Consider the following 19,692-nt stretch of genomic DNA (forward strand, 5'->3'; position numbering starts at 1 on the left):
GATAAGAGGATTCAGAAGACCACAAGGAAGGGATAGTTGGCTCTTTCTGGGCTTGAATTCCCCAGGAAATCAAGCAAGAGACTGAGGTTCCCAAACCTGCTCAGGGCAGCAGAGGTTTGCAGAGGAAGGGATGTACCATTAAGGCCCCACAGCCAGACTGAGAGGAGGGGGGAAAGAAGGCTGTGGAGAGGAAAACTGGCCTCCAGTTGAAGGGTGGGTGCACACTAAATCCTGTGGCCTCCAGGGGGCGCTCTGGCCCAAGTATGGAGGAGCCCTTTCTCAGCCCAGCCCAGAGGGCTGGGAAGGACTCAGGATAAGCAGAAATGGCCACCTCAAGTGAGCAGAGAAGCAAGGCCAGTCCTATTTGAGTCCCCTGAGAAGAGTTGTCTTGTGCCCTGTGACCAGCACCGGAATGATCAACATACATATCCACAGCCTGGGTTCCCAAATGGACACAGTCCTCTGCCTCTTAGCTCCTGCTCAGAACTTGAGCTTGAACAGAACTGCCTGCCATGCAGAAGACTCTGCTGGTCTAGTCCCTGGGACGGTGGGGCAGGGGAAATGGGGTAGGGGGATGACGGGGGGGGGGGGGTTGTGGGGGCAGGGAAGGAAGAGAAAGACTCCTATAATGGTATCTAAGCCCCCTTAGGGTAGACAAGAGAATTAGGAAACAACAGTGAGAAAGTGCCACAAATCACTCTTCTAGGATAGATAGACCCAGGGATGCTGTGAAGGGGACCAGAACTGTGTGGAGAAAAAGAGCCCAAGCTGAAAAACCACCATCCAGTATGTATGCTGTCTCCCCTCAAAAAGTCCTGCTAGGCCAGAGGGGAGGCTTCTCCCCTGGGGCAGCAGGGCCATGCAGGGCCCTGATAGTACAGCTATTGAAGACCCTCACTGTGGATTTTCTGAGGGGTGTTTGTGACTCAATGTGAAAACCTCCATTCCCCTGGTAGGCTCAGCGAAATCTTGTAGGGCATGTAGGCACAGGTCTGGAGCTACAGACAGTGGTTTGAGGGGGTTTCTGAGGAAGAGTCACTGGGTGCTCAGGAGGGAGAATTCCAGGAAGGTTATATGAGGTTTTAGAGACTGAGAGGCAAAAACAAAAAACAAAAAACAAAAAAACAAAACAAAATAGGTGAGAGCAAGTCTGCGGGTAGTGCTCCCTGTGTCCAGTGCCTAGAAGCTGGGGCAGAGCAGGTCCAGCCAGGGATGCCCTGCAGTGGGGACAAGGTGGGCGTCAGGCATCTGCTATAGGAGCTCTGACCTTTTTTTTAAGTATATATATAAATTTGTATTGGTTATATACCTTGAAGTGGCATTGCAGAGTATGCATCCTAGAGTATGCATATAATTACTTTTGGTAGACGTTGCCAAGTAGTTTTCTTTTTTTTTTTTAATTTTATTTTTTAAAATTTACATCCAAATTCGTTAGTGTATAGTGCAACAATGATTTCAGGAGTAGATTCCTTAGTGCCCCTTACCCATTTAGCCCATACCCCCTTCCACAACCCCTCAAGTAACCCTCAGTTTATTCTCCGTATTTATGGTGTCTTCTGTTTTGTCCCCCTCCCTGTTTTTCGATTATTTTTGTTTCCCTTCCCTTATGTTCATCTGTTTTGTCTCTTAAAGTCCTCATTTGCATGAAGTCATATGATACTTGTCTTTCTCTGACTAATTTCGCTTAGTATAATACCCTCTCGTTCCATCCACGTAGTTGCAAATGGTAAGATTTCATTCTTTTTGATTGCCGAGTAATACTCCATTGTATATGTATACCACATTTTCTTTATCCATTCATCCATCGATGGACATTTGGGCTCTTTCCATACTTTGGTTATTGTTGATAGTGCTGCTATAAACATGGGGTGCATGTGTCCCTTTGAAACAGCACACCTGTATCCCGTGGATAAATGCCTAGTAGTGCAATTGCTGGGTCGTAGGGTATTTCTGTTTTTAGTTTTTTGAGGAACCTCCATACTGTTTTCCAGAGTGGCTGCACCAGCTTGCATTCCCAAAGGAGCCCTGACATTTGCCTATACTGCCAAGGGCTTGGGAAGTCCCGATTTGCCCACTAAGGAGGAATGATATTATAAAGGCACATTTTCATCTGTAAGTCAGGCGAGAAGACTGAGCCTGAGAGCAGAGGCCTAGTGATACATTGTTCCAGAGGTCCCAGAAATCTTTGTTTTTCTGTTGGGAGGAAACTTTGCAGAGTAGGAAGGGATCTGAGACTTTTGCTAGGGTTATATAGGGGAATGTCAGGGGCATAGGGCCATCTGAGAGGAATCAGGCCCCTTTCAGGGGGGCTAGGGAATAGGGGTCCTGGAACCTCAGCCTGGCCCATACCAGACTGCCTATATTTGTCTCCTGACTCAGCACAAGTCTCAGATGGAAATGGGGCAGGCTTTGGGAGTGGCCCCAAGGAGTACTGAAGATAGCCGATACTAGAGATAGCAGGTGAGATACCAGGGCTGGAGAGAGAGAAGGATATGGGGATGGGACACTGGAGAGAGAAACAAGACCATCAGATGAAGGGCAGTGACAAGGGGACATATGACTCCTTGATCACAATATGCTTCCCATCATTAACACACCCCCAATTCCTGATATACCCCTTTCCCCAGAAGGAAAACAAATTGTCAGAAATTTGACTGCAATAATAGCAACAGTAGTCAGTACTTGAAATCCGTTTTTTTCCCCCATTCAACAAATAATTATTGGGCATCCATTATGCACCAGGTACTATTTTAGATGGATAGAATGTAATGGTAAACAGGATGGGCAAAACAAACAAACAAAGCAACAAATAAATAGATGAAATAATTTCAAGATTTAATAAGTGACATAAAGGAAATATGCAAGTGTCTGAAATGGCTAGATAAGGTGGTCGAGAAAGACTTCATTCAGAAGATAGCATTTAAGCAAGACTCAGCAGTAAATATTGTGAAACCCCAGTTACAGTTCTATTTATTCTGTGATGGGTAAATAAAGTACTTTTCCCTTAAGGTGGAAACTACCAAGAAAGACTAATTACTAGAAATGCAATCTGGGAGAGAGACACCTCTTTCTGCCCCATTTAGCCCTTCCCTCCCAGGTGATTTTTCAAAGCTCTTTGCCAGTAGGGGTGGGGCTGGGGGCAGGACTTGGACATTTGGCGACAGCGAAATATTATTGACCCATTAAGGGCAAAGCTGAAGAGATTTGGGAATGCCCCCAGAAAGACCCTTGATAAAGCTTGGAAAAAAGCTGTTCTCTGAGTATGTCTAAGTATGTTTGTATGAATGTCTGGTTGCTAAATATGTGTAAGTATCAGTGTCTTTAGCTATCTTAGAGCAGGGCTTGACACTTAGTACACAAAAGTGGTAATTTCCTCTTCTCTCCTCCCCCATTATAGAGGTAAATCCAACCACAGAAAGGTGCTTCTCAATCCATCTATGCCCTTCCTTGACCTTATGGGCACCTGGATCCATCACCAAGGTGATGAGAGTCACAACTGGGCATCAATGGCAGGGGCTAGTTACTGCTCAAAAGTCATTGAAGGGGGATGGGGCCTCTTGCCGGGAAGAGTTAGTCTTGGACTCAGATTTCTGTCCAGACCCTGACCTTATTTGCGCTGATGTAATCAGCCAATATTGGCATAGTTCTGACAGACAGGACTTGGAGTTTCAGCAGGCTCGTGGTGGGGGTGGTGCTGCTGCCATCTCTATATAGGGGGCTCATCCAGGTGCCCAGAGCTATCCTGTGGCATCTCAGCATGGCTCGTGCACTGGGAGTACCAGTTGCACTGGGGTTGTTGGGCCTGTGCTGGTCTCTGACCCTTGCCCACCCTCTTCCTCCGTGAGTAAAGCTGGGGTTGGGGAAGGACTGGGGACTGGGCTAAAGTGGGATAGGGCCAGTTTTTAGGGCCCTGCAAGTTTGAAGACAGGAGCTAAAGGAGAGGGATTTGGCCCAGTGGATCCAGACAACTATCTGTCTTGTCTCTAGGGATGGTACCCCTGGGAACGGAGCTGAAGGTGGGAGTGGGGCCAGAGTGAACCCAGATGTGACAGGTGAGGCCCCAACTCCCTGAATCTGTCTGTCTGTCTGTGTCTCTGCATTGTATTACCTGACTGGTCTTTTACTTGCATCTCCCCACCTCCATCCCAGAACCCTGTTCAGATGGCTGGAGCTTTGATGCTACCACCCTGGATGAACATGGGGCCATGCTCTTTTTTAAAGGTAGGAGGGGCTGGGTTTGGGGCATTTGGGACTTCAGACTTGGTCCCATTCACCGAGGGTGTATCTGTCTGTGGAAGATCTCAGAAATTATCTGAGGGTATCACACACAGCTTCTCTGTAACTATCTCAGTAGGCCAAATGTTTGTTCTGGGTCCCTCAGTGAGTGTGTGTTTTTCAGGGGAGTTCGTGTGGAAGAGTCACAAATGGGTCCGGGAGTTAATCTCAGAGAGGTGGAAGAATTTCACCAGCCCTGTGGATGCTGCATTCCGCCGTGGTCACAACAGTGTCTTCCTGATCAAGGTACTTCTGGGCCAAGGTCAGGGCTGGGCCGGGAAGGGCTAGAATGGACATTATAGAGCCTCCCACAGGTGGCCCTAGCATGGACTCCTTACCTGTAGGTTCCAGATTTCCTCCCCCTGTGCCTTATTTTCCTGAAGAAGCTCAAGCCAAGCGAGTGTATGTGCATGTGGACCTGGCAGGCACAGCATCCAGGGGCTATTCTTCAGGCCCAATCTTTATACAGACTTCTCTGCTACTCCTGATGCTTTTGGCCATCCTTTCCTTCCTGGTAATTTCTTCCCTTGATTTCCATGACTCTGCATCAAGTACTCTTTGTATGGTAGCCAGGCTGTTCATAACAATGGCATCTGACTAGGGTGTGAGTGGAAGATGAAATCAAGTCTTCTGTGCTCACCAAGTCCCATGCCCTGGCTCAGGCTATGTCTGCTCAGAGGAAGGGGTGCCTTCTCCTAATTTGCATAAGGTGCTGTGTGCTTGGGGCAGCCCTTGCTGCCAGCTTGATTTCCCCTCCTGCCTCTTTCTTGCTCTTATCCTCAGCCAGTCCCTGTATGTTCCTTGGAGATCTGTCCCAGATATACCCTCCCTGGGTGATCTCAACCATTGCTACAGCTCTGAGGACTCTCTGTGTTGTGGACACCAGATCTGGATATCTCCCAGAGCTCCAGACATCTCGTTCCTATTTCCTGCAGACATCTTCGACTTAGATGTTCTGTAGCACCTCAAATTCAATATCTCCCAAACTGAACTTAGTATCTTTCTCACAAACCTACCCTTCCTGCTGTGTCCCCTGTTTCACTAAGTGGTACCACACTGTGCCAATTCCTACAAGTCAGGTACACATGGGGCTCGAGTTCTGGCCTATGGTTATCTTTCCAAGCTTTTCTCCTCCCCCACCACATTCACTGTGTGCCAGCTACATGAGACTACATGTAGTTGTTTGTGCAGGCTTTGTGCTGGCTGCTCCCTCTGCTCCCTCTGCTGGTAACACCCTTTCCACACTTGTCCACCTGAAAAATTCCTACTCAGGCCTAAATGCTTCCTCCTCTGTGAAGGCTTCCAGGAATTCTCTAAGTAAGCTTAAACACTCTGCCTATATTCCCAATGCACTTCACATGTTTCCACTTTGGTGGCTGCATGGCTAGCATTGTAGGATCCTTTCTGCTTTTCTACAGTGAACTCTTTGAAGGCAGAGACAATCTTGTTATCCTTTTATCCTCAGTGCCTTTCACAATATCTGGCATATGGTAGTCATTTAGCAACTGTTTCTTGAGTGAATGGATGAATACATAGATAAACAAATGAATGTATGAATGGATGGATGACTGCAGGATGACTATGTGTGTGGATGTGTTTGCCAAGACTAATGGTGTTACAGATAAGTGTGCCATGGGAGTCTCTGGTTGTACACAGCCAGATGTGTGCATGTATTATAGCAACAGTGGTGGGATTTGCACAAACTAGTATTTGTGCAAGGGGTCAGCACATTGTTATCCACAGGTGGATCGAAAGTGTGTAGGCCTACAGGAGGACATTGTATAGATGCAATATATCAAAGATGTTGTGTGTAAATGCAGAATGGCAGCATGTGGAGGTGCACAGTTAAAAATAGAGTGATTTATATGCAGGGGGACAAAGTCTGGGTGTACCCTCCGGAGAAGAAAGAGAAAGGATATCCTAAGTTGCTCCAAGAAGAGTTTCCTGGAATTCCATCCCCAGTGGATGCAGCTGTGGAATGTCACCGTGGGGAATGCCAAGATGAGGGTGTCCTCTTCTTCCAAGGTCAGTCGAGGCAGGAATAAGAGAGACTGGAGTAATAGTCAGTTGGTGGTGATTGAGGTAACACAGGGATGGTAGAGCCACCATATGGCTTCCCAAGGAAGGGAAGAAATAGAGATGCCAGTTATGATCTAGAGGTCAAATAGGGAAAGGAGAGGAAGTCATCCTGGGTGAGGTAATGGTGCAATTTTGCTAAAAGTTCTTCACTGTTCCCCATGACCCTTAGGATAAATCTGTATTCCTTAGTCTTACATATAAGGTTCTCCATGAGCAAGTTCCTACTGACCCTCCAGCCTCGACACTCATCATGCCCTTACCTTGAATATGAAGTTCCAGAGACACTATGCTGTTCCCTATACACCCAATTTGCTTCATGCTTCAGACTTTCCTTTCTCTGGAGTTCCTTTTCCTCCTATTCTCTGCCTTGTAACTCCTGCTTCAGGTATTAATTTAAATATCACCTTCTCTGGAAAGTTTTCCCTCTCTCCTCACCGTACTTGTTGAGCCAATCATGTGCATTTTCCTGCTGAATTTTATTGTATGATCATTCTCAACTGTTTCCCTGTGGGCTGTGAGCTTCACATGGCCAGGATCATATCTGGCCCAGCCTGGGCCCAGTGCAAGTATAAGGGAGGGTGTAGCCTGGCCCACTGAATGCTTGTTGATTGATCGGACAAAGGTAACCACACATGGTTCTGGGACTCGACTACGAGAGCCACAAAGGAGCGTTCCTGGCCGGCTGTTGGGAACTGCTCCTCTGCCCTGCGATGGCTCAGCCGCTACTACTGCTTCCGGGGTAACCAATTCCTGCGCTTCAACCCTGTCACGGGAGAGGTGCTTCCAAAGTACCCTCTGGATGTTCGAGACTACTTCATACCCTGCCCTGGCAGAGGTGAGAAAGCCCTAGCCCCTGAAACCTACTGGAATTCATCTACCTCCCCTGAGTTTTCATACCCCAGCTCCTACCTAAACTCTCTGGTATAGTACTTTGGCCCTTGCCCTAGCCCCATCTCCATGCTGGATCTTCCCAGTTGTCCTCCTGTGGGAGAAGCCTACATTCCCACTAATCCTTGCCATCTCTTCCACCTCAGACTGCATTCTGACCTCTGACCTCCCTCTGTGTTCCCCCTCACCTATTTCTCTTCCCAGGCCATGGACACAGGAATGGGACAGGCCATGGGAATGGTACCCACCCTGGCCATAGGGATGTGCGCTGTGGCCCAGATCTAGTCTTATCTGCACTGCTGACTGACAACCATGGTGCCACGTATGCCTTTAGTGGTGAGAGATAACCCTAATTCCCCCATCTCTGCCCTCCATTCCTCCCATCTCTTTCGCATGTATCTCCCATCTCTGATGTACTTCCTCCACTTTCATCACTGCATCCCTTATTTGTCCCCTTGGACCCCATCCTTAGCATCCTCAGCATGCAATTTTTTTATTCCTCATCTCTTCTGATGCATATTGTTCAACCTTGTCTCATTGCCCAGGCCTCTAACTTCATCTACCTGTCTGCTTCCCAGTACCCTCTACTCTCAGGTCTGTGCCCTCTGTGGGGCCATATAACTCCTTATATTATATTCCCTTTGCTCTTGCACATCTTGCCAGGTCCTCTAGCTCCCCCTAAGTATATCCTTAGGAGTTCCATCTTTTTCCAAGTGCTTGTTCTTAGTTCAGGCCTCTGGGCACAGCATTACCTGGGGATGAGGTGTTCCTGTTGCTGAGAACCTGCAACATGTTTTGGGTCCCTTATACCTTCACTAGCCCAAGGAGGTTTCTTCTTTTAGTGACTGGGGAGACACCTCTCTCCAGACCTGTGGCATTAATTGGTAAAGGCCATGTAATGATACCTAGGGATGTTCTGGGTTTAGTGAGGCACAAAGTGATGAGTCTTGATCCACACTTGAGGATAGCTCCAAGAGAAGGAGTAAAGCAACCAAGTTACATTCAGCCCAAGATAAATGTATGATCAGGTACAAATGTAAAATAGTGGTGAGAACACAGAATGGTGAAAATCCTGTTTTGCTCCTAAACCCTGGACAAATCTGATCAGACATGACTACCAAGCTATACTGAAAAAGACACAGTCATGAGGAAAGTATATCTCCACAACAGAAACGCATGCTATAATGAGAACATTCATCCATGATGAAACACACACCTGCAGTGAAAATAGAGACTTATACTGTAAATACATGCCATGGTAAGAACACATAACTATCAGACCATGAAGCTATGGTGAAAGCATAGGACCACCAGGAGAACACACAGAAAAAGTGAGACAGAGATAAAGGAAAGGAGGTAGAGATCATTGAGAAATCAGGGCCATAGGGACCACATGGGGATGTAGAGAGAATACCCAGCCATGGAGAGATCATAGAACCTCCAGGCCATGTGGCCCTGAATAGAATTTAGCTGTACTCCCAAATCAAAAGTATTAGATATGTTCCCTAGTTGATGACAGAGTACCAGCTATGGAGAGAATACCATTATGTTAAAAATCCCCAGCTGAAGTGAGAATTCACTATCTTGGTGAAAACATTCATGTGACTCAGCTACTTAGCATAGGGCTGGTCCTCTCTTCTCTCCAATATATCTTTCTTTCTCTGCGTCATAGCTTCTTACCTATTCTTCCCGCCTTTTCACAATGTTGGCTTGCACGAGGACCATCATGCCCTCTTCCTTCTCTCTATTCATGATCTTTTAGCCTCAGATCCAACTGGAAACTGCCTCACTTACTCTTTTTCCTACTTGGGTTGCCAGAGAGCAAATCTGACCCAGCCCATATTTTTATTCCAGACCACATTGAAGTGATTGCTGGTCAGTGTGTGCATTGGCTAGTGATGGAAAAGGGGCTCATCACTTATTTCCTCTGTACAAAGAGCACCACAGCCCATTCTCAAAATAGGGGCCACGAGCAGGGTAGTTTCGTAAGGAGGTGAAGGTGGATACGGAGTCTCCATGACATACCCAGTAAACAACTATAAAGAGAACTTGTGGGTAGGGTGAGAACATCAGCTATTTATTCAACAAATAATGATTGAGCACCTGAGAGGCACTGGGCATTTTTCTAGGCACTGGGATACAGTAGCCAACACAGCAGATGAGACACATGCCTTCATGGAGCTTGACTAAGGAAGACAGGGCAATAAGAAAGAAAAAGAAAAGAATAATTTAGGTAGTTGTGAAGTGTTCTGGGAACATCAGAATGTTTCTTATTCTCAAATACCATTTGGTATGGATTTAAAAATTGTTGATGTTTTTAAATATGAAATTGAAAATGTTAGGTGTCAAAAAAAGCTGCGAAGAAATTAGGACAGGATAATGAGATAGAGGTGAGGAAAATGAGGGTCCCCTTCTTTGAAGAAATGCTTTTGAGCTGAGATTTCAGTGATAAAAAGGCATTAGGTACATAAAGCACTGGAGGAAAAGCATTTTAGGGAAGGTAGACAGCAGATACATTGATGAATCAGGAAAAGAGGCCAGTGAGGCTAAGGAACAGTGAAGGAGGAGGTGAGTGGTTTGAAAAGAGGGAAGCAGGGGCCAGATTAAATAGGCCTGATAAGGATTTTCAACTGTGAAAGAAAGCCAGGAGGGGGCCTTGAGCATGACTGTGATATGTTCTCACTTATTTTTTGAAGATCATCCTGGAGGACCCAAGTCATTAAAGATACAATTGTATAAGCAGGGAATCCAGCTAGTACTTCTTGCAGTTGTCCGGATTAGACACAATAACAGCTTGGACTAGGATAATAGCAGAAGTGGTGAGGAGTCATCATAATATATTTTGGAGGTTGAGCCAACAGCATTTTTTAAAAAAAGTTTATTTATTTTTGAGAGACAGAGAGCGCTCATGAGAGAAAGGTAGGGGCAGAGAGAGAGGAAGAGAAAGGATCCCATGCAGGCCCTGTGCTGTCAACACAGAGCCCAGTGAGGGGCTCAAAGTCACAAACCGTGAGATAATGACGTGAGCCAAAATCAAGAGTCAGATACTTAACTGACTGAGCCACCTAGGCACCCCTCGAGCTGACAGCATTAACCAATGGATTGAATATTGGATGGAGTGGGGAAGGGAAAAGAGAGGTTTCAAGAAATGACTTAGCTTTTGGGGCCTGGGCAACTAGGTGACCGGTAGTTCCTTTTCCTAAAATTGGGAAAGACTAGGGAAAGAGTAGGGGTGTGTGTGCGTGTGTGCGTGTGTGTGTGCGCGCGCACGTGCGCATACGTGTATGTATTTGGCAGGGGGCAGAAATCAGTTTGCACAGGGTAGGCTTTTGGTGCCTAATGGACCCACATGGACATGTTGGGTAGGCAGTTTAGTTTAAGCCTGATGCTCAAAGGAGAGGTCCATGAAAGCTGAAGAAGACAGATCAAAAGTCATCAGCATAAAGATGGTATTTAAAGCCCTGGACTGGGTGAAATCACCAAGGCAGTGAGTGTAGGTAGTGACAAGGCCCAAACTAGAGGATTCCAATATAAGATACCAGGCTAAAGAGAAGAATAGTCAAAAAAAATTTAGAGGAACACTGGAAGAGGCTGGTATCACAGGAGCCAAGATCCAAAAAAAGATCTTTCAAGAAGGGAGTCGTGAGCAGTCAAATGCTGCTGAGAGGCGGAGCAGGATGGAGACAGAATCGACGATTAGATTTGGCAAGTTGGAGGACACTGACGACCTTGAAAAGTACAGTTTCAATGGAGGAGGACATAAGTGTAAGTGAAGTGGGGTAAGGAAGGAAAGATAAATGGGAACTTAGACAATTCCTTTAATAAGTTGTTATGAGATGGGGAGAAGAAAATGAGGATGCTGGTCTGGCTACTCCCTCATTCTCCTGTCACCTCAAGGGATTAGAGAACACCACCAGAATGAGAACACTCAGTGGGAGTGTGCTGTGGTGCTTTCCTTTCAACTTCTGGTTACTGTGTCTCATCTGTAGTACTTTTGTACATGGATGTCTGAGATGCGTAGGGAGCATCCACCAACCTTCTTGGGACTTTGGCCACTGTTCTCCATGCTTGCCCTTCTGTCAGGCCCCCAGTGACTCCAGCTCCAATCAGGTCACCATGCCCAACTTTGCTGAAGTCCTGCTCTAGCTCCTCTCACCTGGCCTCTTCACTCTTGGCCTCTGGATGTTCTCTCCTCCTTCTCAGGACCTATTCCTGTACCTGTTACTTGCCTGTTCACTGCCTGGCCTTTTACCACCAGCACTAAAGGTACCTCTGATACCCAGGGTCCCACTACTGGCGTCTGGACACCAGCCGGGATGGGTGGCACAGCTGGCCCATTGTCCATCAGTGGCCCCAGGGTCCTTCAACAGTGGATGCTGCCTTTTCCTGGGATGATAAACTTTACCTGATCCAGGTATGTGTTGAGAGAGAAGCTTGAAATGGTGACTGGGAGAATATCCAGCTCTATGCTGATTAATGTCCTTTTTCCTCCAGGGCACTCAGATATATATCTTCTTGACTAAAGGAGGCTATCCTCTAGTACATGGTTATCCAAAGAGGCTGGAGAAGGAATTTGGGAGCCCTCATGGGATCAACCTTGAGGCTGTAGATGCAGCCTTTACTTGTCCTGGGTCTTCTCGGCTCCACATTATGGCAGGTGAGGGGCATCTGGATACTAAAGGGTGACTTATGCTGCTATATCTCCATGGCATAGATCCCCATCAGGGCATAAGAAGGGCAAGATCAGGATCCCCATGATGTGTAAGCCATGTTATGTCTGATGCCTTCTTCCCAGGACGGAAGCTGTGGTGGCTGGACCTGGAGTTAGGAGCCCGAGCCACATGGACGGAGCTTCCTTGGCCCCATGAGAAGGTTGATGGGGCCCTGTGTGTGGAAAAGTCCCTTGGCCCCAACTCATGTTCTGCCAACGGCCTTGGCTTGTACCTCATCCATGGCCCCAATTTGTACTGCTACAGTGATGTGGAGAAACTGAACACAGCCAAGACCCTACCCCAGCCCCTGAGAGTGGACAGCCTCCTGGGCTGCAGTCATTGAGAGGAGGGCTCTTGACATGAGTCTGGCATAGCCCCTTCTGCCTATTTTCCTTACAATAAAGCCAGAGTGCTTCTTTGCTGGACTCAAGGGGCCCTGGTTGTGGAACAATCTCACTTCTTCCTTTGAATTAAGAAGCTAATGACATCTCTTTGGAGGCTCTCAAGTTCAAATGAGGCTGTGGGAAGCAAGGGAGGGGAGGGCTGAGAGACAAATCCCTGGAAGTAGATCCACACTCCAAACCACGGCCTTATCTGGTTTAAGGCCAACCCCTCCTGACCTGGGGGCCCCTTGTTTTGTGGGAATTTGGTGGCTAGAACAGTAGACTGACAAGCTCCAACTGCCATACAGGGCTTTGCACTGGGAGGCCAGGTCATAGAGTGGTTCTTGATATGCACCAGTCAGTCCTACTGGACCAGGAGACTGCCTAAGTTTCCTTCACCAGCCTCAGTGGCTGGGAGGGAGGGAAGGAGATGAATCTGGGCCTCTTAGATCAGGATGGACCCAGGACTTGAGGTTGGCTGGGGCTGGGAACAGAGGTCAGGGGTGAGGCACCAGAGCTGTGGGGTCCACTCCCAAGAAGAATCTTGAGCTTTCTCCTTCATCCCCGATGATGTCTGGATGATTATCCTTATAGGGCTGGCTGCCCTTCCTTCAGTCTGAGGGGTAAGGATAAGGCCAGAGTCTCAGGTCTGGGCCTCATTCAGTTGATGTACTACATCTAGGGCCATCACTATATCATACTAGAGAGCTTGGAGGTGTCTAAACAGTTATCCAGCAATTCTGGTACTCAAGGTTAACTTTCTCCTCTCTGAGGAGGAAATCTAAGTCTCTTTATTCTCTTCTCCCACCTGCTCTGTCACTTGGAAGCCTCTAGATTGTTTCCAAGCAACTCACAGAAAAGATCCTACTCATGCTTCTTTCATCCACTTACCTCCTATGTGCAGAGCAGTGTGTCAGTCAACGAATTACAAGTCCCTGCCCTCAATAATCTCCAACTCTATATCACGGTCAAGAGGGGACCCCAGACAAGGCATTAGACAAATGCAATAAAGTGAGATAGAGATTAAGGTGGAAGACTGTATATACAAAAGAGAGTGGAGCCAGCACTGCCTGGGATGAAGGGGTTAGGAAAGCCTTTACACATAACACTTAATCTGAGTTTCAAAAGAGGAGTAGAATGTATGGAATCCCTTTAGCAAATATATATTCACTGCCTACTATGCAGTACCATTCCAGGAGCATTATAGGCAGGAGGGAACACAAGCAAAGAAAAGCCAGAGCAGAAGAAATACCCAGGATTGGGAACCACAGTAATTCAGGGGAGCTAGATGAAGGGCTGGTGGGAGATGAGGTTGGAGAAGGAAGCAGGGGCTTATGAGTTCATGCCAGGCTAAGAAGCTAAGATTTTGTCTGTCTTTGGGGGCAATGAAGACCTACTGAGGGATTTTAGACATGGGTATGGAGTGTTGAGGTTTACATTTTAGAGAGATCACTGTGACTGGGTGAAAGGAGGCCACAATGGATGTGAGATCACTGAGGAGACTGGTGCTGTTACTAGGTGGTAAATCACATAGACCTGGACACTGGGTGGTAATGGAGATGAAGAGAAGTAGGTGGATCAAGAAGCATTTAGAAGACAGTCTATAGGGCTTGCTAAAATATTGGATAGAAGGCTGAGGGGGAAGTGAGAAATCTCACCTCCAAACTGCTCTGTGGCTCTTTTTCCCCACTCATAATTGCACTCTCCTTCCCAAACTTCTCATGGCACCCTCTTGAATTCACCCAATGGTTAATAAGCTTCTCTATATTCTCTATACACTCCATAGTTAATACACTTCTCTATCTCTTTACCTCCAGCTTTAACTGAGATCAGGCTCTGCTCCAGGGTCCCCCCTCCTTTCCCTTAGCTGTCCCAATAGATGGGCAACAATATCAGTATTAGTATGACTCCCATACACATGTGTACCATTTCTCTTCCTCTTTAAAAAAAAAAGTTTATTTTGAGAGAGAAAGAAAGAGGGTATGTGCATGCATGCACGAGAGTTGGGAAGGGGAAAGGAGAGAGACAGAGAGAATCCTAAGCAGGCTCCATGCTGTCAGTGCAGAGCCTGATGCGGGGGTGGATCTCATGAACCATGAGATCATGGCCTGAGCCGAAATCAAGACTTGGATGCTTAACTGACTGAACCACCGAGGTGCCCCTCTTCCTTCCTTCCTTCCTTCCTTCCTTCCTTCCTTCCTTCCTCCCTCCCTCCCTCCCTCCCTCCCTTTTCTTTCTCTCTTTCTTTCTTGTTTAATATTTATTTATTTTGAGAGAGAGACAGGGAGAGAGACCGAGAGAGGAGGGGGAGGGGCAGACAGAGGGAGACACAGAATCCAAAGCAGGATCCAGGCTCTGAGCTGTTAGCACAGAGCCCAATGTGGGGCTCGAACTCACGAACTGTAAGATCATGACCCGAGCCAAAGTCAGACACTTAACCGACTGAGCCACCCAGGTATCCCTCTTCCTCTTTCTATGCGGGTTAAATTCCTAAATTCCTTCTTTGACATCATGCAAGTGAGCCATACCTCTCTTTTTTTTTTTCTTTTTATGTTTGTTTATTTATATTGAGAAAGAAAGATAGAGAGTGAGCAGGGGAGGGGCAGAGAGAGAGGGAGAATACTAAGCAGGCTCTGCACCATCAGCTTGGAGCCTGACATGGGGCTTGATCCCTCGAACCACAAGATTATGCCCTGAGCCAAAACCAAGAATCCGACGCTCAACTGACTGAACCACCCAGCTGCCCCAAGCCATACCATTCTTTTTTTTTTAATGTTTATTTATTTTTGAGAGAGAGAGAGAGAGAGAGAGAGAGAGAGAGACCATGAGTGGGGGAGGGGCAGAGAGCGAGGGAGACAGAATCTGAAGCAGACTCCAGGCTCTGAGCTGTCAGCACAGAGCCTGATGTGGGGCTCTAACCCATGAACTGTAAGATCATGACCTGAGCCGAAGTCGGACGACTAACCAACTGCACCACCCTTGTGCCCCCATACCATTCTTATGGCCATCTACCAACCTTCTGCTATGTCCTCTCAGTTGGTGAAGCCATCCAATTAGTATGACCAAACTCTGACCCTACTCATTATTCACAATTGCTCTTCCTGTGAAAAAAATGCCTTAAGTTCCACCATCCCACTTGTGACCACAACCTCTTATCCTTATGTTTCTGCCTCCTGCACAACTACATTCTCCTTCTCCACCTCCTTGATTTTATAGAGATGTTTGATCCCTTAATTATCTCCCAGTCCTCCATCCCCTCAAAGCCATTCTTTCCTTACCCTAGGTGAACATCAAGATTGATCACCTGAACAATTTACTTAACAATACTTTTCTCTGTCCCCTCTAATTTCTACTTAATCTAGCTATAAAAAAAGAAAAGAAATATAAAAACCAATGTTAGGTCAGAAAAAGAGTGAGAACTTTAGAATCAGTCATGTCTGAATTCCAATCTTAGCTAGGCCACTTACTAACTCTGTATATTTGAGAAATTTAGCCTCTCTGAATTTTGTGAGTGGTGTATGTGTGTGTACATGCATGTGTGTATGCAAAAAAGGAATGCATATTGTATTGATGGCTGTTCAATAAAAATACAGAAATCATTCCAGATATAACAAGTAGAGGAGGATTTAAAGCAAAGAATTTGTTACAAAGTTGTAAGGGGGGGGGGCAGCTGGCTGGCTTGGTCAGTAGAACATGTGACTCTTGACCTTAGGGTCATGAGTTGAAGCCCCACATCGGGTGCTGAGCTTACTTAACAACAACAACAACAACAACAACAACAACAACAACAACAACAATGTAATGGAGATCTGCAGAAGCATAAAAGGGAAAACAGAGTTATTCAGAGACCAGGAAACTACCATTCACCTTGGTTTAGAGGGGGAAAAGGGAGAAAAGTTATTGCCCAAGAACCAAGGAGCTGGAATGTACACATCTACACGAGTGGATCAAGGAGCTGGAGCCTACAAATCTGCACTAGCTGCTGATGCGCCCGGAGTTTGCACTGCTGATGCTACTGGAATCACCTCTGCTTTTGCTGGGCAGGAACCACTGCTGCTGATGTTGCCAGAGGCACCTCTCCCTTCCCCCTACTCTCCTCATGCTACAAAGGCATCTGAGAAATGTGGCTTTCAGATTTCCAGCCCAGTTAGTACAGGGGAGGCTACAGAAGAGTGGGTGTGGGGATGAGTACCAATAGGCAGCATCTGCCACATATATTCATCATATATGAGTTGGGTGATAAAACCTAACTCAAATTAGTATTAATTAAGCACAAAGTAAATTTACTGACTTATGGGACTTTAGGCAGAGGTAAATATAGGTATTAAATTGATGTTGTCAGGCATCTGTCTCACTCCACCCCTTAGCTCTGCCTTGAGTTGGCTTTGTTCAGGCAGGCTCATCCTTCCCTGTGGCAAGATGTCTACCAGGTTTGCCTTCTATGAACACCTCTTGCCCAACAGTTGCAGGAAACTGCTCATATTCCATCATGTACCCATTTCTGAATTGATCACTTTGACCTGACTCTAGGTTAGGGATCCAGCACTGACATGGATATGGGACTGAGATGATTCCCGTCTGAACCACACAGAGTGGGGTGGGGATGGATCTTCAGAGAAAACTGATGTGCTGTTACCAATAAGAAGGGGGTGGGTGCCGTGCAGATAACAACAATGGCAACAACATGTTCACGACAGGGTAATACCCACCTTATAAGGTTTTTCTTGTTCTTCATCCAAACATATTCCTTCCTCAGATAAAGATTTTGACAATATTGATATCACCAGGTGCAAAATCCCTCAACCTCTTGCCTGCTCCACTTTATTAATTACCCTACCTATACCCTTGTCTTCATTCCTATCCATTCAGCCCATAAAGTTAAGGTGTCTAATTCTTCTCCATGAACTCTTGATCTTACCTCCTCTTATTGCCTCCAGGATCTCCCTCCATCTCTCATCATCTTTTTTATTTCTTTTTTTTTAAAGTTTACTTTGAGAGAGAGAGAGAGAGAGAGAAAGTTGGGGTGGGGCAGAGAGAGAGGGAGAGAGAATCCCAAATAGGCTCCGTGCTGTCAGCACAGAGCCTGATCAGGGGCTCAAACTCACCAACTGTGAGATCATGACTTGAGCAAAAGTAGGATGCTTAAATAACTGAGCCACCCAGGTGCCCCTCATCATCTTTTTTATTTTCAAATTCATCTTCTCCACTGGTATCTTTTTGTAATTTATACCCATGTTCAAGTCTCTACCATCTTAAAAAGACAAAACCAGAATCTTTAAATTCACATATCACTTTTCAGCTGTCTATTCCTTCTTCCAAATTTCTTGAAAGGGGATGGGTCTGCACTTATTTATTCTACTTCCTTATTTTCATTTGTTCAATGTTCTTGCATTGTGGCTTCTGCCCTCATTTTCTGCTGACACAGATCATATCATGAGGATCCAGGCCTTCAATGTTGCCAAATTCAAAGGATACTTTTTTATTGGAAATCTTTGCTGCATTCAATGCTGTTGACCACTTCTTCCTCCTTGAAAGTCTTTCCTCCCTTGGATTTCTTCCATGACATTACTCTTTGCTGATTGTTCTCTTACTGTGTCTTCTCAGTTTTCTTCTTAGCCTTCTTTTCCTCTGCTGGCTCCCCAAATGCTGGTGGTACTCCTAGACTTCACCTCAGTCCTTTTCTCTTCTCACCCTATATCCTCTTCCCAGGAATATACTAAAATAGTTCTGTTCAAGAAGGGCATTAAGCAAGTCCTTGCTAGGCCTAGCATCTGACTTATGAATGCCACTCCATATAATATTTGGAAATATTTTACTCCTTATAGATTTTTCAAATCATAACAACCACCCAGAAGAGGGTTTATTGAATAAACTACAAGAAAAATTGCAATATCAAAGCAATACTTATATACAGTGGTATAAAAGGCTGCCTTTGCATCATTAAGTGTCTTTGCTGCTAATAGAGATGAAAGATCTATTCTTCCATATAGGTGACACAGGTGCCAACTGCCTGGTAATGTTAAATGGCTGGTTTATTAATCCAAAAAGCGTAAAGCCAGTATTCTTGGTATGTGACTTTGGATAGATTTGCTTTTTTTTTTTTTTTAAGTTTATTTATTTATTAATTTTGAGAGAGAGATAGAGAGAGAGAGAGGGAGAGAGGTGTGTGTGTAAGCAGGGAAGGGGCAGAGAGAGAGGGAGAGAAAATCCCAAGCAGGCTCTGCGCTGTCAGTGTGGAGCCCGATGCAGGATTCAAACTCACAAACTGTGAGATTATGACCTAAGCCGAAACCAAGAGTTGAGTGCTTAACCAACTGAGCCATCCAGGTGCCCCTGGATAGACTTGCTTCTAAATAAAGTTTTTTCCTAATAGTTTCAAAGTAATAACTTTAAAAGATTGCTGCCTCAGAGGGATCTACATTGGTCAGAACCACACACTGAGCATCTGAGGCAGTTCATAGGCTATTGATTGCTCTGAGGCCATGGAGAGCATTAGAAATGGAGAAGAGATACAATAGAGAAAGGATGGGTGAAGGACACAGTTTGACTCCCCATTATTCAGGAAGCTTTGCAGACTCACGAAGGGATCAGGGATTCAAGAAGACTGTGTGTAGGTCAAACTGCACTATGTGTGAACTGTACAATTTCCTTTTTTACATCTTAGGTAATTAGACTCCTTTCCCCACCTTCCCCACCCTGTACTGTGTGCCTCTGGTTATCTGAAGAGATTTCCCTGAATACTGCAGCCATCCTACTCAATGGGATTGGGAAGACAAGTATTCTGATTTGTAAATGGGTGATATTTCTGGATTTTCATTTGCTCCAGCAGAAATCCAGAAGTCATCTCTTTATTCATACTTCCATAGCCAATCAATCAAATGATCACTATTTTTGTGAATTCTACCTACTGAATTTTTGTTAAACCTATGCAACTTTCTCCATCCCTACTCCCACCACTATAATTATTTGCTACCTAGACTACATCAATTGCCTCCTAACTGGTCCCCACACTGCCAATTTTGCCCTCCTCCTATCTATTCTCCACTTAGCAGCTGAAGTGATCTCTAAAATACAAGGGGGAACATTCTACTCCCCTGCCTCAAACCCTCTGATAATTATTTATTCCCCTTAAAATAATGTCCAGAACGCTTAGCCTAATATACAAGGCCCTTTTTGATTTGGTACCTATCCACCTTTCTAGCTCATCTAATAAGATGAGAATACTTCTCCATTCTCACATCCATATTGGCCTTCTTGTACTTCTCCTTGGCCTTGGAGTGATTTCCTCTTCTTCTGGATGACCTCCATCTCCTTTACCCCTTCCCCTCTCATAAGTGCCACTGCCTTATAAAAGC

General features: G+C 45.8%; 1 protein-coding gene across 1 annotated transcript; it reads left to right on the forward strand.

Annotated features, from left to right (window-relative positions):
• Positions 1–3,682: 3,682 nt before the first annotated feature.
• On the forward strand, positions 3,683–12,379 carry HPX (hemopexin). Its single transcript, XM_060605857.3, has 10 exons — positions 3,683–3,840; positions 3,988–4,052; positions 4,150–4,221; positions 4,400–4,521; positions 6,147–6,300; positions 6,977–7,189; positions 7,447–7,578; positions 11,526–11,656; positions 11,737–11,899; positions 12,038–12,379. Exons 1-10 carry the CDS (start codon positions 3,758–3,760, stop codon positions 12,295–12,297), a joined length of 1,395 nt encoding a protein of 464 aa, XP_060461840.1. The 5' UTR covers positions 3,683–3,757; the 3' UTR covers positions 12,298–12,379.
• Positions 12,380–19,692: the final 7,313 nt, after the last annotated feature.

This window comes from Panthera onca, chromosome D1, assembly GCF_046562875.1.
Source record: "Panthera onca isolate mPanOnc1 chromosome D1, mPanOnc1 haplotype 2, whole genome shotgun sequence".
In the NCBI taxonomy this organism is placed as follows: domain Eukaryota; kingdom Metazoa; phylum Chordata; class Mammalia; order Carnivora; family Felidae; genus Panthera; species Panthera onca.